Source organism: Periophthalmus magnuspinnatus, chromosome 20 (genome assembly GCF_009829125.3).
Source record: "Periophthalmus magnuspinnatus isolate fPerMag1 chromosome 20, fPerMag1.2.pri, whole genome shotgun sequence".
In the NCBI taxonomy this organism is placed as follows: Eukaryota; Metazoa; Chordata; class Actinopteri; order Gobiiformes; family Gobiidae; genus Periophthalmus; species Periophthalmus magnuspinnatus.
The window spans coordinates 12,789,734-12,812,619 of record NC_047145.1 but is presented as its reverse complement, the minus strand read 5'-3'; the positions used below and the strand labels follow the sequence as shown (position 1 = coordinate 12,812,619).

Here is a 22,886-nt window from a genome sequence, read left to right as displayed (position 1 = left end):
AGAGGAGGAAAGAGGGGTCAGAGCGGGTCAGTCAGAGGGGTATAGGTTGTCAATAGAAGAGATCAGTAGACCGCTATTGTGTGGGAGGTGACCGAAGAGGGGACAGTGTTATTTTTTTTATTGGTGAACGATGACTCCCATTTTTGCATCATAAGTTCCGTCTGTGATTTTCAGCAGGGTGTAATAATCCTGTCGCACCAGGATGAGGCAGTACAGCGCTACGAAGACGTTTGTGCGCATGCGTGCCGTCTATGTCACAACAGCAATGGCAGCGTCCGTTGCAATGCGCTGGTTCAATGTGAGAGAAAGAAAATGTCATGCCAAATGTCTCCAGACGCTCGAAGCTTTGCTCTCTACCCGAACTGGAGTAGGCGTGACACGGGCCGAAGACGCACTGAAGGACGAGGGAGGTGCGTAAAGTGCTGGTCCTGGTTTCTGCTGTAGTGTGTGCTAGATGGTGATTCTTGGTCATTCCTACTAAACTATTGACAGTCTGACAGAGGATCATCCAGGCAGAAAATACTCTGCACTGAACATATCTAATGAGGATGTCATTTGGTTTGGACCTTTGTTTTTTATTAACAAAATGCCTTTCCAATCTAATGTAATTTGGGACTTGCTTCAGTCTAAGTCCAGTCTTGTTATTAAAAACTTCCCCAATCATTTAACTTGAGATGAGGACCTTATAGGGCATTATATCACACACTTACACTGCACATCAGAACTGTAGAACTCTCATTACACACAGGTGCCCAGAGTCAGGAGTAAACTTGGGGAATCAGCGTTTCAGTTTTATGCAGCTAAAACCTGGAACAATCTTCCTGAAGATGTGAGACAGGCCTCTACTTTGACAATGTTTAAATCCAGGCTCAAAACAGTTCTATTTAGCTGTGCATATGACTGAAAGGGGTTTATTCTGCACTCTTCTCTTTTAATGTTAATTTTATTATGACTGTGTTTTAATTTGTTGTATTGTGATTTTAATGTCTTTCTGATTCTGTAAAGCGCTTGAATTACTGAATTACTTTGAGTGCGAATTGTGCTATACAAATAAACTTGCCTTGCCAGTTCCCAATAGGAAAGAAAGTCTGTAAGATTTTACAAGTATACTGGATATTTGTCAATAGTTTATGAATGTACCAATTTTTATCTGAACTCACTGGAAAAATTACCATCAATATGTGAACTTAAAAATAAACAACATGTTGTTTTTATTCTTAGAGCTTAAGAAGAATGGACCTAAGGCACTGAAAGTCCTCCAAGCTGAGCGCCGAGCAGAAGCAGAGAGGTCGGTCCTGATCAGCTGTCTCCCCAAAACTGACCAGAACAAGTTCCTCAAGTATATCTCCAAACATGGAAATGTCAACAAATGCTTCTTCTACGAAAGCTTTGTAAGTAATGCATTATCCACTACAGAGGAATATTAGCAGTAATATAACAGCAGTAAGGCAGCAGTAAATGGTTAAAATGTACAAAGATGATCACAAATGGTTACATGTCATTCACACAACCCAAACACAATACATCAGTGTGTAGTCAGCAGTGAATACAACATTATAAATGTAATATTTTTTGTCTTGGCCTTTTTTGTATCATTTTCCTTTGTCAAAACCTGCATAGATGTGTACAATCAGAAAGAAATCTCATTACTCTTATCAAATCTAACAGTTTACATGACATTTCTATTATCTGATAACTCCAGAAATAATATAATGATCACGTTTTTGATGTGCATGTAAACACAGCAGCTAGTGTTTGGATTCTAGTGGTGCATGTGGTTCAAACACTTGTCCACCAATCTGAAATATATAATAATATAATATAATATTATATATATTATAATAATTTTCATCATAGGTGCACTTCAACTATGAGAGACAAAATGAGAAAAAAATACAGAAAATCACATTGTCTGATTTTTAAAGAATTTATTTGCAAATTATGGTGGAAAATAAGTATTTGGTCAATAACAAAAGTTCATCTCAATACTTTGTTATAGTGTTAGTTGTTATAATATTAGTATTCAGACTCCCTTAAATCACTGTGAGCTGTAAGGTCTTATATATACGTAATATGTATGTACGTACGTATGTATGTATGCACGTATGTATGTATCTATGTATGAATATATGTGTGTGTTTGTATAAATATAATACAAAATCTTGACCCTGAAATAATCATTATTACATTCTGGATGTTTCCTCTCACAGGGCACCTACGCTGTGGTGGAGTTTTCGGATAAGGATGGGGTGCTGTCTTTACTTGACAGTGCAACTATCCCCAGCATCAGTCATGAATCTGTAGTGCCTTTGAGATCCAGACTACTGTCCCTACGAAACATCAACACTGTGGACACAGACAAACAGACCACCCCTCAGTGTCAGCCGCAGAGAACTGTACCCATCAATGAGCTCATCCAGCAGCTGTCCTCCTGCAACAGTGTAAGTGGAGATGATAGGTGGTGTTCTGGTTGTGTTCATGTGATGTCATAACATTAACTTAAGGGTCTAGAGTTTAGCGCAGAGATGGAGGGTAGGTAGGAATCATTCACAGAAGTGGATTGGCTGCTCAAGATTTTAAATTCAGTGTTTCACAGTGACTTGGCCTATCAATATAATGAGGACAAATTAAAGGTGCATTATGGAACTTTTCTGGAGGAGCTCCACCTGCTTGTGTCAATGACAATTGCTTGTGTCAATTGCTTTGCCTTACCCCACTTATGCCCCACTTAGAGGCCATGCTGCCTAAAATAAGAATGCATGTTGTTTAAGAAATAACATAGAAGAAGAACATAGAAGAAGACAGCAGAACCTTCACTGGAAAAGTTACATAGTGCACCTTTAACGCTAGCCTCAGTAGTATACTCTCGATTATTCTACCACAAATTGTTATGCTATTATTATTCCATTTATTTATCTGGCAGAGGCATTGTAATTACGCATGTCATGATAACATATTTTGAAATGCAATATATTGTTTAAAAAATATGAACAAACAATCCTATGCCACTGTCACAAGAAGCCTTAAACAGGATTATTCCAAAAAGCTATTATAATGATTAGAGAAAAAAACATGGCCTTAATGCAGTCAGACACAAAGCGACAAAACAAATCTTGAGTATGTAGTGATTAGTTCTTAGTCCCATGGAACTCATTCTTCACTGCCCTCTGTTTATAATGAAATGTCGTACTCTTTGTTGACCCAGCTGGAGCAGCAGATCATGTCCCTGACAGAAGCCCACTCGTTGACGGAGGAGAACACTCGTCTACGCTTTCTGGTCTGCTCTTTGCTCAATGATATCGCTGCTGCCTATTTCCCTGAGAGCTCCATTAGGCCCTTCGGATCGTCTGTCAATGGTTTTGGGAAGCTGGGCTGTGACCTCGACATGTTCTTGGACCTGGATGCCATTGGTGCAAGCAACACAAATATGGTAATTGTTTTAGGCGGTTAGGAATATCAACGTTATCACAGATGGTATGTGGCTTTCAAAATTCCACCAGAACTGGGATTAGACCAGAACTACACTTAAAATTGAACCGGGACTGAACCGGGACTAAACCGGGACTGAACCGGGACTGAACCGGGACTGAACCGGGACTGAACCAGGACTGAACCAGGACTGAACTGTCAAGGGTACACTAAGGCTGCATTCACACTTGGTTTGGTCCCTTTTGAGCCCAGTTTAGTCCTCATGTAGACTTGCTTTGATTCTGTTCTAGTCCTTGTTCCGTCCTGGTATAGGCTAAGTTTTGTTTTGTTTTTACTCCCAGGTTAGTCCTAATTTAGATGTTGTGTATCCGCCAGTGTGAATGTACTCCAAGACTGAAACAGGACTAAACCAGGACAAAACAAAGACTATATCTGGTCTGAACAAGATTTAAATAAAATATAATATAGTATTAATACAGGTCTAAATCAGGTGAAAGTTAGGTCTAAATCAGGGTATAAGCAAGGCCAAAAGGAGTAGGACAATTTAGCATGCTCATTTTCCTTTACTCATACCAGGAAGACTTGAATATTCTTTGTTTGTGTTCACAGCCCAGGTCCGGCATGTACGTGGAGTATCAGATGAAGAGGACCAATTCGGAGCGTGCAGTTACCCAGAGCGTTTTGTCGGTCATCGCAGAGTGTTTAGAACAATTTGGGCCAGGCTGTGTGGGAGTGCAGAAGATCCTAAACGCTCGCTGTCCTCTGGTCCGCTTCGCCCACCAGCCCTCGGGCTTTCAGTGTGACCTCACCGCCAACAACAGGTATAAACACCCCTGAGGCTCTCTTTCTTTACAGAAACAAACCAAGTATATGAAATAAAACGAATGTTGCGCTGCATGGTAAAAAAGTTGTCACAACTTGCTAGTAAATGCGTACCGATTGTAATAAGCCTTAATTTGGACATTTATGATTTCATTAAAAGCTTGTCAGGACTCTCCACAATTTTGCCCTGAAATATTGTGCTGAATGCTTAATGTGATAAGACTTTTATTATACTATTATTTTCTCTTCTTTTGCTTGTAAATTTTTTATGTTCTCATCAAAAATTATTCTCAATATGTCACAGTATAATCCACATGGGCATAAATAATTTAACTAGAAAAAGTTAGACACTCCAAATTACATAAAAATGCTAAGTTTGATGCTGTGTCTGTCAGGGTGGCCATGCGGAGTACTGAGCTGCTGTACCTGTTTGGAGAGCTGGATCCTCGGGTGCGGGCTCTAGTCTTCACTGTGCGCTGTTGGGCTCGAGCTAATGGTGTCACCAGCTCCATTCCTGGAGCCTGGATCACCAATTTTTCCCTGACCCTCATGGTGGTTTTCTTCCTCCAGAGGAGGAGCCCACCCATCCTGCCCACTCTCGACAGGCTTAAAGAGCTGGCAGGTATATATTGTCATCTGAAGCAACATGCTGCAATGAATGGAAGCCCTTTTCCACTCATTTGAGCATAGTAAATCCAAATATCATGGATTCTGTATCTAAGTTTATCTAATTAATATGTTTTTCCTTTCAGGGCCCTCAGAGAGGTGTATCATTGATGGCAACGACTGCACTTTCACCAGTGACTTCCGCAAGATCCAACTAGAGATCAACACAGAGTCTTTAGGTGGGACTCAGCGAAAACAATTATTATTTTGATAACAAATTTGTGTCCGTTTTAGTCCTAATACTTACGGCTTCCTAACTTTTCTGTTTCAGATCAACTTCTGAGGGACTTCTTTGAGTTTTACAGCACGTTTCTCTTCAACAGAATGTCTATCAACATCAGAAAGGTATGGAAATGCCTACCTTCTTTACTGTAATTTCAATGGGATCTGTTACAGTAATGAACTGCTTCCTGTAGAGGGCACTATAACACCTGAACCACCTCAATAAGGGTCAGGATAAATCAAACCTAAAGTGCATACTTAACAGGACTGTCTTATCTGGAGTCTTGACCATTCTGTTGAACAATTAATAAAAAAATAATGCAGTGACGTCTTACATGAAATGTGTGTAAAAGCTGCAGGGAAACTTCACAGAAGTTCAAAAATCTCATTTAAAAAAAAATAGTGAAGTTAAGAAAATCTTGTTCATTGGTGTCAAAGAAATAGATTTACCATAGTCAAACATGCTGAAGAATGAAAAAAGTTTAGTTAGGCAAGGCAAATTTATTTGTATAGTACAATTCGTACACAGAGTAATTCAAAGCACTTTACAGAATAAGAAAGATATTAAAATCACAGAAGCATTTTGAGCATGGATTTAAACATTGTCAAAGTTTAAGCCTGTCTCACATCTTCAGAAAGACTGTTTCAGGTTTTAGCTGCAGGAAACTGAAACGCTGATTCCCCATGTTTAGTCCTGACTCTGGGCACCAGCAGGCTGGTCCCTGAAGTCCTCAGAGTGTGAGATGGTTCATATGGCACTAACATGTGTGAGATGTACTTTGGTGCGAGGCCATGGAGAGACTTGTACACAAGCAGAGCTGCTTTAAAGTCTATTTAAAGTCTATTAAAGTTACACTCAATATTATGATTTAGATAGTGCTTCCCAGCTCAAATCATCTAAACTGCAGAACCAGTAGTTTTGCCATAGTCTGTAAAGCCATAATCACACACTCTCTTATCTGACAGGGCAAAGAGGAGCACAAGCCGGAGTTGGGGCCCCTGCACATCCAGAACCCTTTTGAGACGTCCCTGAACGTCAGTAAGAACGTCAATATATCTCAGCTGGATCGCTTTGTGTCCCTGTGCCAAGAGAGTGCGTGGATGCTACAAAGTGGAGCCACCCTCACCACACTGCTCCTGCCCTCTCAGATCTCTGCCGTCAGGGGCAGGAAAAAGAGGAAGGTAGAACCTGCCAGTGAGAGGATCAAAGGCTTACTGGAATCTCTAAGGACCAAAAATAATGTGCAGAAGAAATGAACTTATGGACAAGTTTTCTTCATTTTTTTTTTTTTTTTAAGGAAATCATATATATCAATAACTTAAATGTGTTTCAGATTACACCACAAGTTCACACACTCTAATAGTCTTGTTTGAAATGAGGAACTGGCCAGATGGTTAAACTACAATTGTATTTTGGGATGTAAGTATTCACTGGTTTCAAGCAACTTTAAAACTAGGTATGCTCCCATGTCAATAAAAAAAGTTCTACATAAAAAAAAAATGCATTCAAAATAGTACGGCAATACATTGTTACGACTTCTTGGCAGTATGTGTATCGATATAAAGATACGTATCATGACTCACATCACTTTTAAACTACATTAATTAATTATGAATTGCAGAGCTGTACATTTATTAACCTGACGACACCTGCATGAAGGATGAATCTGCTGGGCTGACTTATTAATTGAATAATAGTATTCTGATATTAAGGGGATAGTGAACATTTAATTATTCTTTAAAATCCAAACACTGATTTAGTTCAATTTTAACATTTTTTTAAGGGATAGCCATGTATCAGAACATGTGGCATATCAAATTACCAGTATTGGGAAGTCTATCATATCGTGGTGTGCTTGACAATACCCAGCCCTAATAAAAAGTTGCCAAATCTGTCTATAATGGCAAAAAGTAATGTGACTGAAAATCAAGAATAGAAGGATAAAGCTCCATCTTGTCGTTGATGCAATATGTCATATAATCAAAACTTTGCATCTGTTCCCTAACTGAGGGTATAAAATTATCACATTCTACCTTAGAATTTTGACCTGCCCTTGAGTATACAGTAAAGTATAGGCTCCTTTAAATGTTTTCACGTGACATCACAACACTCGCTGGGATATTGCTTATTAGTAAATAATAATTAACATTTGGGACCTTCCTTTGGGGATGTCTCATTTTGTATAATCTAAACAAAAATACCATCTGAAAGCATGAACTCATCATGGTTTACAGTCTAAAAACAATGACTGCCATCAATTCTGCAAATGATTCTGTTATCCCCTACAAAGTAATTTCATGACATTACAAACAGTGTTGCTGTATACTGAAGTTTTAAACTATCAACTCAAATGATTTTGATACTGAGAATTAGACCTGATACTAATTTTGAAACCACAATTTAACAATGCTTTTTTTTAGACAATACACTAACATTTTCAACACAAAATAATAGTACTTTCTAGTTATATACACTAATTCTGATAAAGCTCAAGATCATTCTCAAACTGTTGAAAAAATGTCAGATTTTGTCTTCTTAAAGAAACCATGTTTTCATTTGTTTTTCAAGACAATTAGCAGAAAGCTGAATTAGCCTCACACGAGTCTCTCATTTGGGTTGCCAGTCTAAAATATGGTTGGTTAAAACCTAAAAGGACTCTCTCTGATCGCTGAGTCTTCACTACCTAAACCCTAGAAAGCCTAGAACTTTGAGTTATTAGTTATCAGAGCTAGTGCAGCCTCTGCAGCTTAGTGAGTGAATTCTAGAGGCTTTGAGTTTTCAGATGCCTGGCCTGTCCATATACTGAAAAAATCTTGTATATGTCCTCTGTATTCAGCTTAAGGCACTTGCAACCCAGGTTCAGATGTGATAGGATGTTATGTGTTATTTTTTGTATTGATACTTGCTCAAATGAGTATCTAGTTTCTATACTTGTTTTAGTATCTTTTACTATCTCATTTGATACTTTTGACATCCCTAATCTCAAATCAAGTACTGCATTTAGAGACAGATATTTTGTACTTTCAACAGCTCCTCCAGGCTTGAAGTGTTGCTTGAAATACTGCATTGTGTGACCCCAGTGCATTCTGTCTGAAGTCCCTCCCTGTAAGAGCCAGGCCGCGCTCTGGACCTCTATCACTGTTCTCATGCTCTTATCAGCTGGAATGCAATGGCCCTGGCGTGTTTCCCACAGTGGAGCAAAAGGGTGTGTCCACTTCCACGAATGAGAGTTAGCGCACTTTCGGTTAAGATTAGGTCAACACCAGCACAAAGCTTCTAAGTGCTATGCTCTGGTTATATTTACATTAGCAGTTCAGTTGTTCATCCCTGGGGGTCATCCACGCACACCCAGCCTCTAGGAGGATCAGAGAGGTACTACTGCAAAGTTATGTCCAAGTTAAACCTCTGTAAATCCTACTGTTTAGGAATCCAGGTTTTGAAAAGAGTGCCTGACAAAACGATGAAAATGTAATATGAGTTTGAAATGTATGTTATTTTGTTTCTCATACTAAGTGATACTAAAACCTTTACAATGGAAAAATACTGAAAAAATATATATTGCAGAACAAATTTAAACCTTTTTTAATCAGTTTTTAGAAGAGTCTTGCTATATAGATTCTTGCTATAGACACAAACTAATTTAACGCCACATGATAATAAAAATGTGGGATCAAGCTCTCTGCTTAATATCAATACTAAAGTCACTGTACTTGATTTTTACTGTCTTAAAGATATGAAAAACAGAACTATTTCATTTTAAATAGTTTGCAGTGGTCCAAAGTTATTCCTCACTTACCTTATTTATTCTGAGCATCCTAATTATTCCCTGCAATGAATTTATAATCATTTTCCACAACTCTCAGAGACCAGACGAGAGTTTTGCTGTCACTGTAACACTAAGAACAACGAGCATTAAGCACGCAGTTCTTGATTATCTGACAAAAAAAATGCTTTATAACTAGATGCAGACAGTACAAAGCTTATTTTGACTTCAAGAGAGTATTGGGGCAAGACCAATTTTGCTCAAATACATAAGAAAAAACGGGTACACCTTTAAGTTTGAAATTTGAATACCATCAACAATACTGGTTGCTATTACACAACTGTCTCTCACTCTAGTAAGTGGAAAGTCCCTGTGAACAAGTAGAATACCTTAAATCTGGGGTACTGTTTTACTAGCAAACTTTTTACCACCTGCTTGGCTCAGATGTAAAGGCAAATTCCAACTCCGTGATGTGAGGTCATCATTTCCATTCAACCATGGCTCAGTACAAGTGAGACATTGGGGTGTACAATATCAAAGTTTTTTAAATGATCCTATTTAAGAAAAGAAAACAGCTTGGAATGTTTCACAGTATGGCATTGCTGTATCTGCATGGAGACAAGCAGGTGACAGCACTAGGTCAAGTTACAGGTTAGATCTGTGTAGAGGTGACCCAGCTTAAAGTAAGAATTGGGTCAGAAAGTATGTATTTTTTCAGCAATAGAAAAATGCACTTGAATAAATGCAGGATAGATATGTTGACAGCCATATTGCAGAACATTCCAGGCAAAAAAATTACATTTCAAGCACATGACATAGTGCATGTCAAAGTTTGTTGGTAACAGGATCTTGATCATTGGAAATCTGACAATGTATTTATATATCAACAAGGCTAATCACGGCAAATCTGAGAATGGTGGAATTTCTATTGTCAGAACCAGTCTAAACAATATGGGTTAGACCGTAATGCTACTGTATCATGAGATTTGACTGTTGGAATTGTTGCATCCAAAGCCAGTCTGCTCTACAAATATTGCGGAGAGGTATGGTTAGCCAAGTGTAAACTGCTGAACACACTCATCTAAGTTAGACTACCTATTTCACATAGTTCACGTAATTATACTTTTTAACTAAAAATCTTGCCTTTTTCCTGTTTTTGTTTTCTTTTTTGGTGATGTTTTAGTTTCACTTCCTGGTTGGACACTGGCAGCAGATATGACATAAACAGAAGTAATTGCATAACTATTACCTAACAAACATATTGTAAAAAAGGGCCAAAACTTGTCTGAACTGCACATTAGCTATGATTAGACTAATACAAATAAATCACAACAACTTAATTTTGTTTAAAGTGTTAAGAAAGCGAAAGCCATCCTTGCCACTTAAATTATGCAAAACTTTGATAAGCATTTACAGCTCCTATCCCACCAACCTAGTCATAATATGAATAAAAATCAAACAAACATGAAAAGCTGTCATATGCACTTTTAAGCCAGTTGATGCAGTCCCTTCTTGGTTTTGGGGGAGCAGAGCCACAGTGGTGCACAGTCACACTTGTTTGATTGGAATAGGGAGGCTGGTTTCCTGTTGGACAGACTGGAATGCAGCTCTATGTTCACCTTACTCTGAAGCAGCAGGGTTCAGGGCCGCTTAAACATTCTCCCTCTAACCGCTGGATTCTCGGACATTCTTAAAATATACCTAATTACAGCTCTGCACAGGAGGTACACTGCAGCGCGGGCAAGGCCAAAGCTAGACAGGCACCAGACAGAGATCTCGAATAGTGGTGGTAACATGCACAGGTCCTTACAAAACTATTCTCAGTGCTCATGATAAAAACATAACTGATGGCAGTGGGTGTGTCCATATTGTATTCTATGTTTTCATCAGTTTGCATATGTCACCAATTTGAGTTGTGCAGTTGTTTTTAATAGAAAGGATACAGTCACAGGTGGTAGTTACATTACAACTTCAGTAACTTTTTAAAGAAAATTGTTTCAGAGTAGTTTTTGGATATCATACTTTTACTCCTACTTGAGTAATTGTTAGTTTGAAGTAACGGTACTCTAAATAGTCTTGGTTACTGTTCCCACTGTGAGTAAGTCAAATGACAAAAGCGTTATGTTGACAATTTGAAATGATTTGAACATTTATGTTTCTTGTACCGCTCCTTCAGATATAATTTTTTATTTATTTATTTTTAAATAATTTTTGTTTCTAACATTTGAAAATACCAGATTTTGAGCATTATTTAATGTTTTGTCCTTCTAATTACATTGACTTACTACATTAACATCCCAACAGTTACTTTCTCAGTTAGTTTTACACTCTTACTTGCGTAATTTCTTGGACCATTACTTGTACTTGTAGTTTGTACTAATTGAGTAATAATATTTTGAAGTAACATTACCTTTATTGAGTACAATTTTTGGATGCCCATCTCTGGATAAAATAGGCCTCTAGGACATTCTCAAAGTTACTGTAGTGTGTAAAATTTGATTAGATTAGATTCAATTAGACTTTTAAAATTGGGAATTGTGTTAAAGTGTAAAGACACCATTAGAGACCCCCAGAGAATAATAGGTCCTTCAGACCCAACTTTAGACCCTCACAAATCCTCAGAGACCCCTCAGACCCTCACAGATCCTCACAGACCCTTACTGACCCCTCAGACCCTCACAGACCCCTCAGACCCTCACAGACCCTCACAGACCCTCACAGACCTATCGACCCTCTGAGACCTCACAGACCTTCACAGGTCCCTTATAGACAGCCACAGGCCCCTCATAGTGATAACATAGACATAAACAGACTGCTGAAGGTGGCCACTTGCAAACCGAGGTGAGTGAGCAGTTTTCCGAGCAGCTCTGGAGGAGCGGGGACTGGGGGTGTTACAGCGGGGTGTGCTCCTGAGGAGGGCAGTCACAGCGGCGGAGTGTCCACGGTGGCGGCGGACAGAGAACACCGGAGGACGGGGTTCGACGCCAGCGTGCATGTGCAGGTAAATACGCGTGTGTGGGGCATTAGATTGGCGGGGGTATGGATGTGCTCCGTGCTGCGGGACTAAGGCTGGAGCAGCGCCAGAGACAGACGGGTATAGTTTATAAAGCAGCATCATCAGCGGCGCTCAGCAGAGCTGTGTGCCCGGGCTGAGGCTGTGGAGCTCGGAGAGCCGCAGAGGTGAGAGCGGGAGGAGAGAGCTGTGTGTGCGGACGCGCTTCTCTGAGCTGAAGGTTAAAAGATTGCTGTTAGCAGCTAGCGCTAGCCCCGATCTATGGACAGAGGCCAAACTCCGTCTAAAGCACGCACTGCCATCATTGAAATGTGATCAAAACAAATGAGTTTAGTGGCATGGGCTGCAGACGCTCTCCGGTGAAACTCGATGGCGTTACTGGTATGTGGAAGTTGATGGCGTTGTGCTTTTAGTGATGTGTCAGCCGTACCGCCCACACGGCGCTGTTATTTTCCTCTGGACTAGGTCATCCATGTGCGCTTTGGACCGTCCTGTCTGGGTGTGTGGAGCTGTCGGGCCCCGCAGCTGTCAACGGGAGGGGACGGGAGGAGACGGGGAGCACAGGGTCAAGTGTGGGCTGCTGCAGATGTTGGAGGGCACTCTGTCGCTCCGATTTCTCCTGGTTGTTTTTCTCCGAGAGCCCTCATTCCTGTGCTCCGCCACTACTGTAGTTCTGTACAGAGATACACAGCTAATGTTGGTTTCTTAAAGACTTTTGCTTTTACACAGCTGGGGGCATAAGTCAGTTGGCTATATTCAGCAACACAATAACAAAGTTTAGGTTATTTCTAGGCTCCAGTCTCTCCCTGTCCTTTCACAGGGTTTGTGCAGATTTGAAAGAGGCAGGGCCAGAGGTGTGTGTAAGCATTTACAAGTCACAAAGGATGAAGGACACCTTTGTCCCCAGGGCTGTTACCCTCCTCAATCAAACTGCACTGACATAGGACTGGCTGACAAGTCCTCCTTTTAACCTCCGCACCAAAAGTACTTACTGTGCTCACAGGAGATAGTTATTTGACTGATTGATATATTTGACTATAAGTGATTATGTTAAGCCTACTGCCTCTTCTATCACTGCATTATCTGCACCTCTATCAATGCCAGATTATTGCAACATTTTAGTAGTCATCATCATACCACAAAAACTCATCTGTAATGTTCCATGCTCTTGGATCACATCTCACCATTCCTCACCTCTATTGACCTTCAGTTTACAATACACAGAGCTTTTTGTACAATACAAAATGCTCTGTTCAAAAGCCTACTCCTACTCCTCCAGCTCCAAACAGCTTGAACAGGATTCCACCCATCACTGCTCCTTTCTGCTGCACTGCTCTACTGTCACCCATAACTCAGGACAATGGGTGCTCCGGCCTTCAGCGGGCAGCACCCAGACTATGGGCTCAGTTCTGATACACATAGGCCTTATATATTCAGTGCGCAGTGGAAAAAACACAGAATTGTCTTATTCTGAGAATCTCTAAATCTTAATATAATCCATGTTATTTACACTAATATCATAGGATAGCAAATGGAAGGGTAACAGCTGCAGTTCTCCCTCAACTGATCTTGTCATATGTGAGTAAAGGTTTAGTTCCAGATGTGATTCAGGTTCAGTTGGCTCTGTATTGAACCTGAGCACCATCCCCGTGTTCTGTAAGTTCAGGATGTTCTGCAGGTCCAGGATGTTCTTCAGGCTCCTGTTCCACCTCTGTCACATCACTCTCACATCACTCTCTCCTCACTCTGCTGTAGAGGGATGTTATGCAACTGTTGCCATTTAAATCAGTCCCCGTGTCTGTGTGTGCATCATTTCTAGGCCAGGCTGTGCTGTCGCTGTGGTGCTACAGGGATCCCCTCAGAGCTGCGTTCATGTCATGTGACGCCACAGCACGGTAGGGTCATGTGACACAGGCTGACGCAGGTGGGAGGGGCCAAGCTGCTCATCATGCTCCATTGCTTTCATATGTGGCCTATATGTATGTGTTAGTGTGTGGCAGGCAGCTGCAGTGTCTGAGAGCAGGGTGACTTTTGTCATGACAGAAAGGCTGATCAAAGTGACTGGAGAACAATGTAAAAACATACCAATGCTGCTACCATAGCTATTAAGTGTAGTGTAACAATACTTGATGCCACTGAAATGGCTTTTCCACACATATCTAGTGTATAACAGTCTTCTTTCAAACTAAAAATGTGTGTACTTTTACATAAAGGCAATGCCATTTATTACGGTGTTGAACTTTACAAGCGTGACGTCTCTGACATGATTCATACATTTACTATAGCCTGAATATTAGGTACAGATATGGTTGATATGCCTTTGTCTGTAGCTGTTTCTTTCAGGGCAAGTCCAATTCACTATTCACTGTTCTCTGCGTGTTTGGGTGGTTTGCTATAGTTTCTCTCATTATTAACCCTGGTTAATAATGAGAGAAACATGGTGTGGATCATGATCCTGACTTAAGGAAATGGATCTACAAGGGCACGATTAAAAATGAAATTCAGTCTCACGTCTTTATGTTCTTAATTTGAACAAAGCTTTGAGCATACACTAAATGTTAGATGCCTACAGCCTAAAGAGTCTGATCCCAGGGGACCTGGACTTTGGTGTGGCCTTACACAGTCCACATCAGACCTGAGGGCTCTGATGGAAACCCCTGTGTCGCCGTGACAGCGCCCTTCCTCAGGAAGCGCCAAGCCCCAGGCTCTCGGATGTCACATGGTCAGGGGCTGAAGTTTGTGAGCTCTGGCTCTGTACCTGATGTTTATGGTGTAAAAGCAGAAGGAGGCATCTTTTAAACTCTTATTCAGAGTAAAGTTAAATCTGACACGATGTGAGACATTGTGGTTTACTAAGAATGAATAGAATAGTAATTGTTAGACGTGTTATCCAGCACACTCCCAATGTGGCTCAGACACATGTGTTCTCCAGATGTGTGTCTCGGGTGATTTACGTCACAGATCTCCTCCTCACTCTGCACAACAGCCCCATCTCTCCCTCTACTGACTTTTTCTCTTTTTTATCTTCCACTCTTTTTCATCCCCCCTCTCTCTCCTTCTTTCACCCTCTCCCTCTCTGTCTCTCACTCTCTGTTTCTCCCCCTCTCCTTCTGAGGTATTGTGCATAAAGCTTCCATGTTTGGAAGAGGAAGACGTAGCCCTCATTGTTACAAACTGAGGGATTGGTATAAATAGGGTAATTATGATGCACAAGAGCAGCAGCAGTGTTTTGTTTGCAATGAGAAAGCACAATATTCAGTCTATTTGTTTTGTGGATGTTTGTGTCTGAAATGTGTCATTACTGATGCAGGAGGTCAGACAGGTGATCTAACCTGTTAAGAATCAGCATATGTTTACAGACCTTATGTCCTTGTGTCATTCATGTGTGTTCTGTTCTTCTGCCTCAGCCATGGAGCCTGCGGTGGCGTTGATCCTGCTGCTACACTGAGGACCCACTCCTCCACCTGCCTCAGATGTGATCATGTACAGTGTGGAGGACCTCCTCATCTCTCATGGATACAAGCTGCCCAAACACAAGCCCTCCAGCTCGGGCCCTCCTGCCCGGCCCGCCCCCTCGGCCTCACCCCCCTCCTACAGCAGGCACCAGCAGCTCCTGGAACGGCCCCGCACCGTCAACGGCTTCTGCAGCTACACCCTCAGCCACAGCCACACGCGGGACCGCAGCCAGTCAAGACAAGAGGGCCGCCTCAACGACACCGGGTGAGTGTCTCTCTCTGTAGGTAGTCTTCTGAGACAGGGTAGTCAGGGTCAGAGATGCTATCTCCAGGTTATAGTTGTTTGTTTATGTGGGTCTTTATTTGATACAAAAGCTCAATTTTTGTGCAAATAGTAAAGATAAATGTGTTATGTAATGTATAAACAAAACATGGCCTTTAGTGGCCCAGTTTGTTTTAATCAGATGAATGTCAAAATTGAGTTTAATATTTGCTTTACAAGTTTAAAATAACAGATTAATATTTCATCTCCTTCTTTCCATCTGTGCCACTTTAGCAAATGTTTTTTATTTATTTATTTTTTATTTTATTTTAGATTGATATAAACCTGTAGCTGCTTGCAGCCATCTAGCTCCATCTAGTGTTCATTTACCCCAAGATACATAAATGTTTACAGATTACATAAATGAAATCACATTAAATTACTCCCTCTCCTTTTTAGCTTCTGTGATGCAAACCGCAGTCTTCAGCTGCAGGCCAAGGATGTGTCCTACTGGAGGAGGAAAGGGCAGGACTTTGCTGTGTTGTTAGACTACACAGACTACAAAGAAGGTGCTGCTAATGGTCGACAAGGAGCTTATGTAAGACCAGACAGGGCTGAGGAGGTGAGGGGCTCGGGGCCTCTGGAGGAGTGTCCCAGGTCAGAGAGGCCTCACTGCAGGGACAGTCAGCTGCTGCTGCCCTGGAGGACGGCTGAGAGGAAGTGCCAGAGCCTGGGTGCAGAGGAGTGGCACCCAGCTGAACAACGCCTGCTCTCCAGGACTCCAGAGGGCATGGTGCTCCCCCGGACTAAAGCCAGGACTCAGTCTCTGCCCAGGATGCAGGCCAACTGTCGGCAGTACGTTCCTCTGTTTCACCAGAGCACCTACAGAGCCCCACGCTGGCCAGAAAACGGCAGACCTGCCAGTGCAAACCCTCTGTCAATCACACCAAAGCCACGCTTCACACGCCCCCCCAGGCCCCCCTCTTATGAGATGCACCAGCAGATCAGGGGCAGCTGTGAGCTACTGTCTGGGAGAGAGCTGACCAGGGAGAGAACACCCCTCCCAAGGTTAAGAACAACAGAGTCTCAGCTGGACTACTTTGCACAGGACTGTGGACCACCAGGGTACATCCCTCCCCCATCCTATAAGAGAGCCCCCATCATGGAAGGCGTCTGCAGGGATTATGGGGAAGTTGCCATCAACTATAGGTATACTTACAGTTAATAACATCATATGCATCACATTTGTTATTATTTTGTGAACATTTTATGAAAATCAAAACAAGGATAAGACATTCAAAATGCATTCAAATTCACTTTCCTCTGTAGGCTATATCTTACTTGCTTACTAGCTGTGCTAGCCAGACTGGCACATGAAAAGAGCCACTGTGGAGCTCTGAACCACGACCTAAGTAACATTAGGTCTTTTGGGTAGGAGTGAAGAGGTAAAGTTTGGCTTTTATAGAAGCTAGTTAATAGTAAATCCCTAATAATACTTAAAATAATTTTCTACCATAGATACATTCATGTTTCATTCACTCATTCAACATGTCAATATTATTAGAAGCTTATGAAATTTTTGCCAGTGATCAACACAGTTTGTCTACTGTTCAAATATCCAAACACAACATCCAGAAATGTTCAATCCAGTCAACTGTTTTACTACAAAATTTCATATAACAATTAGTCCATAACTTCTATTAATCCTGTGTCTTCATGCATTGTCCACTATTAATGATAATAACAGAAAAAAAAAAAAATAATAAAAAAAAAAAATATATATATATATAAAAATTCATTAAACAGCTAATTCTTCCATTGAATTCAAATCTGTGATCCATGTCTGTGATGATGGTGCATGTATTTTGAAACAGTTACTGAAGTCTGAGTGCGTGTGTTTTTTCAGGTACAGAGGAGACATGTACCAGCAGCTGCACAGGGCTCCAGATGGCTCTCATTGGTGCCCCCCACATGTTGGAGGCTGCAGCACCACGCCCCACTCCAGGCAGCTCTACCCTGTCTACATGACCCAGGACAGGCCAGGAGGGAGGGTCCAGTATCTGCCCTTTGACCACCCCTCATCATTAGGAGGAAACTCCCTAACGGACTCTGACAAGATCCGCCACATTCGCAAGGAGCTTCCAAGCCTCACCGTGTCCGAGCCAGCTTCCGGTAACAGTGCCTTTTTGCCCCCTCCACTGGGACCTTCTTCACTCGTGGTTAATGACTCTACCTATGGGGAGTTTGACAGTGACAATACCAGGTGGCACAGACATTTGCACAAAGAAACTGTAGATAACATCCCAGCAACTGACCAAAACTACAATAACAGATACCACAAAATCCAACATGGCCGTCCAACATCTCCCTTTTCAGCTTTCCATGTGCCAACGTCCTCCTCAAGTCTGAGGTGCAAGTCAGAGCAAGGCTTTTTAGAAACTATCACCCAAGTGAAGCAGATCAAACCTGACTTTGGCGCAGACAACAACAGGAACCCCAAGAGAAGATTCAGTGAGACCATCTTCTGCCTTGTGTCTGTCCCAGTCCACACTCCCACAAACTTAAACAAAAATGCTCCAGCAGACCAGAACAACAATGACCCTGCCACCAGCCACAACATCCCAGACACCTTTGCAGTGGGCCTGAAGGAGAGCCGCCCTGTGAGGAGCAGGTCAGTCAACCAAGTGCCCATCTGGAGCCAGTGCTCTCTCCCTGACACCAGTGGTACCTCCTCCCTGAGGAATTATAAGAGGGCTCCTCTCAGAAAAGAGATTATTGATGCATGGGCTCTTCAGGCCAGTGACAGCAAAGACATGTACTCCCGGTCATGGCCTGGGAACCAGTACCGCAACCAGGAAACTCAGACCGGTTCCCCATTGGTCAAGAGTCCAGAACCTGAGGATAAACCTACTCAGGCAGTGCCAGACACCAGCGTAGACAGTACATCAGGAAATGGTTACTGTCTAAAAGACCAGAAAAACCTCCAGCTTTCCAGCAATAGTGCGTTTTCTCTAATTAGTCCTACCCAAGCTCCATATAAGGAGCCTCCATTGTCAGACTCCAACAAAGAGAAGCAGCCTGTGTCCAGTCCCATACTCTACGCCCCAGAGCCCTCAGCAGACAACACAGAGCATGTCAACTTTGGTCAGTTCCTGCTAAAACCTGTGGATCGGCGCCCCAGTGATTATATTGGTGAGTTAGAAAGCATTAACAAAGAGATGGAGGACACCATTAGCAAAAGGGCCAATATGAGTTTGGGCAGGAAAGGAAAGAAGAAAGCCAATGTGCACCAATCAGGGGCACAGTCTATGGAAGAGATGCATTTAGAGAAGCCTACTTATATTAACATGCGTTCAAAGTCTTTTACCTCTACTGCTGACACTGACACGGACATAAGCTGTTCATTGTTCAGGCCACATGAAAATGAAAATGTCCCACCATCTCAAGAGCACAGCGACTTTACTCTGGACAGTGACCTAACCCCACAGGACATCCCAGTTCCTCAGGAGTCCATGCTTCGAGACGTCGGCCTCAAAGTCTACACTGAGACTGGGCCAATGGAGGCAGCTCCACGATCAAGCTCTGTTCCACCTTTTCAATCTTTTGATGAGCAATCATGGGAAAAAATGACCACCGTAAACATGTGCAAAGACAGCCAGGAGCACAAGGTAAACAGAGAGTCTAAAGCTAGAAGCAGCCATAAGCATCACACATCTGGAGTGAGTTTAAGGATCTGCCGGAGCCGCAGCGAGAGCAGCAGATCTTCTCATAAGAGGGAGTGTTCACCTCATGTCAACAAGCTTAACCGTGTCAAGTCGTGTCCCGGGGGTAACCAGCCTACATTAGCTGATGAGCATTTAGAGAGCTTGTTAATAAAGGAGAAAACCAATTCTCTACCGGCGGAGGACCTCAGTCACCTGTATGAGATCAAATGTGCCGAAGGGATCCCCGAAAATGAGTCAATTGAGCAGAGAGCCGCAAGGATTCTGGGCATTGCTATTCCAGTTGGAGCCTTGTGTGTTGACAAAGAGGAGATACAAGGCAATGGTGAGTCTAACATTGATGAAGAGGAGGGAAATGTCGAGAAAGATCCTGCCAAATGTACAATGTCCACACCATTGGTTCACAACGTAGAACCAACAAAAACTGGATATTGTGAGGAGACAAACCTGGACATTGTGGAAAGTCCAGTGGAGGAGCGTAGCTTATCTGCTGCAATTTGTCCGGACTCTGTGAAAGATAACCAAAACAAGGAGACTAAGCAGCTGGGAGAATGTGCAATGTTAAGTAGAGATGTTAGTGAAGTAAGTCAGGAAGACAGTGATGAGAAAGTTGCAATAGATGAAACGCAAGACAACTTACACATGTATTTTGAGCAAATACAGGGATTAGAGTCGAAGGAGGAGGTTGTTATTGCACTAGTAAATGATGAGGGAATCAAAGAAGTAGGTGAACTGACAACAGAGCATCCAGGTAAAGTTGAGCTTACAGATGAGGGAGGTATTGGAGAGAAGGGGCCAGAGGTGGGCAAAGCAACAGTAAGCAAAGAAAGCCGGGTAGCGCCTCCCAAACCACCGAAACCCAAACAGCGTACCAGGCTCCAAAAACCAGCCCTACTTCCCAAACCGCGCTGTGTACCCAAGAGGGAGATCAGTCTGCCCCGTTACAGCACCAGCACCACGGAGGAGGCCCCGGACACTGTTCCTGGTAAGCATATCCTTTGTCATTGTTAATTCATGGGAAAGTGATTTTGTATTAAAATTCTGGGAAATAAATAATAAATAAAGTACGCAAGTACTTACATCAAATTGGCAATGTAGCTTATGTGGTGTATAATGAGTTTGTAAACTCTAGACACTTAAACTTATCCTTAACATCTAAAGTTTTTACACAGGCCAACTTAAGCAATTCACAAAACATTTGTGTACATAAGTAATATTATTACATAGTTAAATTAGGTGTATGTGAATACATGTATTTATATATAAATAGATAATAGTGTGATTGTTTTTGTAGGGTTAATATCAAATTTTATATTAATATATGTCAATATTGGAATTGAGACCATAATGACTGAGGTGCAATAAGAGAAGTGATTCCTGACCTGTTTGCTCTCCTCCTCAGACACATACGACCCAAGCCGTGTGGAGAGAGTGTAGGCCTGGCACAGAGGAACATCTTCCATCACTGTGGAATGACCATTGGTCCTGGACCCCTCTGGATTCCTCTGGGTCCCTCTGGGTCCCTCTGGGTTCCTCTGGGTCCCTCTGGGTCCAGTCTCTTCTTCACACATCCTCTACATGTCCTGGCCGCAGGGGCTGCTCTGAGCCTTCAGCACATCTCTTTCTTTTGGCAAATGTCAGTGTTCCATCTGCACTCTAGCTTCTTGAGCTTGTGTGGAAAATGAATGTAGAAGTGCTTCTCTTTTGGAATATTACATGTCAGAGTAGAAAAGAAAATATCATTATAGTATTGCATCACAATCAGTATCCCCTCCCCCCAAATGTACATAAGGCGTTTCTTACAGACTTATAAAGTACTATTCAGCAGAAGAAATGTATATTTTCTTATCAGTGTGTTACATTTTAGAGATCAAGTCTACTATGTATGTGTCCCCTGCTCTTTATCCTTTTGTGTGATAGAGAATGTACTGAAATGATCAACACTGTGCTCCTTGAGTCTCACTCACAGCAATATTGTTGTCCTATACACAGTGTGTGTGGTGTCTGTACGCCAGTCTCATTTATGTTAGCAATCACCTCATGTACTCAAAGTACTCCCCAGTACTCTGGCTCCAGTTTCACCACTCTTTCCTCTCAGTGAAGCTCACTTTTACTGTACTAGAGTAGTTCAAGAAGGAAGGCTTATCAAAAGCACAACCTATTAATAATTATTAAAATAATGATTATAATAATTATTACAAACCCAGTGTGAAGCTAAATAATTTGGAAATGAATCCCTGTGTGTTTATGATATTTAAAAATATTAATGCCTAACCCTTCTACAGGTGGGTCTGGAGATATCTGTTTATGAACTCATCTTGTGGCATAGTCAAACGTGTGGCGTATCTGTGCTATTTGAGTGTCCAGTTCCTCAGCTGCTGGTGAAGTGTTGTTTCCTTGTAAGGACTTCTGCTGTGGACAAGTCAGGTTATTAGGTTGAATGTAAAGTTTAAACCATTAAGCATTTCACTCATTCAACTTAACATTATTTTCTACTTTTTAAAATATATATTTTATGGCAATAATTCTGATAGAAACATGATACTGAGTGTGGTATTTAGACTGTACACAATAATGTTGATTAACATTATCTTCTCAATAATTAAAAATAACATATCAGTATATTACATTGTATGCGCAACTGCAATTGGTAAACTCTCATTGTATATGGGGTAGCAATATTATTATTAGTAAAGATGAGTACTTACCAAATGGAACTTTCTGCTATGCACTGGGCTTGCTGCTGTGTGTGGCTTTTGGCTGGATCAGTCAAGATTAGGGGCAGTTGTGGCAATGGCTTTGGAAACTGTAGCTGCTGGTTTGGCACTTCATGGGATGGTCTGTATCCAGATGTGGCAATCGGCTAATAGCATGGCTTTTGCCATTGCTAAGTGAGTGGGGCTGTTTGTGGGTAAATGGGGCAGTGTGTTAGAGTGTGGCAGTTTTTGGTGAGTGGGACAGTTTGTTGGAATGGAGCAGTTTGCTGGTGAGTTGGGCAGTTTGTTGGAGTGGGGCAGTTTTTTGGAATGAGACAATTTGTTGGCGAGTGGGGCAGTTTATTGGCGAGTGTGCCGGTTGCCAGGGCCAGTTCAACTGTTGGGGCAGTCTTCATAATAGTGAACCCAGTACCTCTGTGTCTCTGCTCACTTTTCTACTGCAGAATTCATACAGACCACTGGTGCACATTTTGATTTAATATTTTCTATTTTCATATAGAGGTCTTTTCAGCTTCTTTTGTATGTGCTGCATTTCTCCTATTTGTGCATGGAATGTGTGACGTCACACAGGTGTATTTGGTACTCTATAGTTTATCCAATAACAATGTTATATTTGCTATATTGTATATTTTATTTCAAATGTTATACTGCATATTTAAATAAGAACAATGTATTTTTAGATCCTTGTGAAAAAAGAACTGGAGGCACAGTGTTGTCTAATCACATAGACAGTGAGCACCTGTACAGAGCAGTGCTGCAGTCTTCAGAAATAAAGTTCTTTGCATGATTATTCTTTCTTTATCTTTGTCTTTTT

General features: G+C 41.7%; 2 protein-coding genes across 5 annotated transcripts; both read left to right on the top strand.

Annotated features, from left to right (window-relative positions):
• Nucleotides 1-215: 215 nt before the first annotated feature.
• On the top strand, nucleotides 216-8,485 carry mtpap (mitochondrial poly(A) polymerase). Its single transcript, XM_033985884.2, has 9 exons — nucleotides 216-410; nucleotides 1,222-1,391; nucleotides 2,211-2,441; nucleotides 3,206-3,430; nucleotides 4,039-4,250; nucleotides 4,647-4,873; nucleotides 5,004-5,096; nucleotides 5,189-5,262; nucleotides 6,106-8,485. The coding sequence occupies exons 1-9, from the start codon at nucleotides 239-241 to the stop codon at nucleotides 6,394-6,396; spliced, it is 1,695 nt and encodes a 564-aa protein (XP_033841775.2). The 5' UTR covers nucleotides 216-238; the 3' UTR covers nucleotides 6,397-8,485.
• A 3,287-nt stretch (nucleotides 8,486-11,772) lies between these two features.
• jcada (junctional cadherin 5 associated a) lies at nucleotides 11,773-22,860 on the top strand. 4 transcript variants are annotated; one of them, XR_008649163.1, is made up of 6 exons: nucleotides 11,779-11,904; nucleotides 15,324-15,636; nucleotides 16,093-16,842; nucleotides 17,540-20,340; nucleotides 20,758-22,363; nucleotides 22,423-22,860. XR_008649163.1 is itself a non-coding variant. In XM_033985496.2 (5 exons), exons 2-5 carry the CDS (start codon nucleotides 15,398-15,400, stop codon nucleotides 20,790-20,792), a joined length of 3,825 nt encoding a protein of 1,274 aa, XP_033841387.1. In that variant the 5' UTR covers nucleotides 11,773-11,904; nucleotides 15,324-15,397; the 3' UTR covers nucleotides 20,793-22,860. The 4 variants fall into 4 exon arrangements, 1 of the variants encoding a protein (XP_033841387.1); XR_008649165.1 differs by lacking the exon at nucleotides 11,779-11,904 and adding an exon at nucleotides 11,997-12,083; XR_008649164.1 differs by lacking the exon at nucleotides 11,779-11,904 and adding an exon at nucleotides 15,148-15,238.
• The last annotated feature ends 26 nt before the right edge of the window (nucleotides 22,861-22,886 follow it).

Excerpts from the sequence above, each read along its gene's own strand:
- mtpap (XM_033985884.2), top strand. The coding sequence starts at position 239 with ATGCGTGCCGTCTATGTCACAACAGCAATGGCAGCGTCCGTTGCAATG. Across the intron at positions 411-1,221 it reads CGCACTGAAGGACGAGGGAG|AGCTTAAGAAGAATGGACCT; the intron begins GTGCGTAAAGTG and ends TTTTATTCTTAG. Across the intron at positions 4,251-4,646 it reads GACCTCACCGCCAACAACAG|GGTGGCCATGCGGAGTACTG; the intron begins GTATAAACACCC and ends TGTGTCTGTCAG.
- jcada (XM_033985496.2), top strand. The coding sequence starts at position 15,398 with ATGTACAGTGTGGAGGACCTCCTCATCTCTCATGGATACAAGCTGCCC. Across the intron at positions 15,637-16,092 it reads GGCCGCCTCAACGACACCGG|CTTCTGTGATGCAAACCGCA; the intron begins GTGAGTGTCTCT and ends TCTCCTTTTTAG. Across the intron at positions 16,843-17,539 it reads GAAGTTGCCATCAACTATAG|GTACAGAGGAGACATGTACC; the intron begins GTATACTTACAG and ends GTGTTTTTTCAG.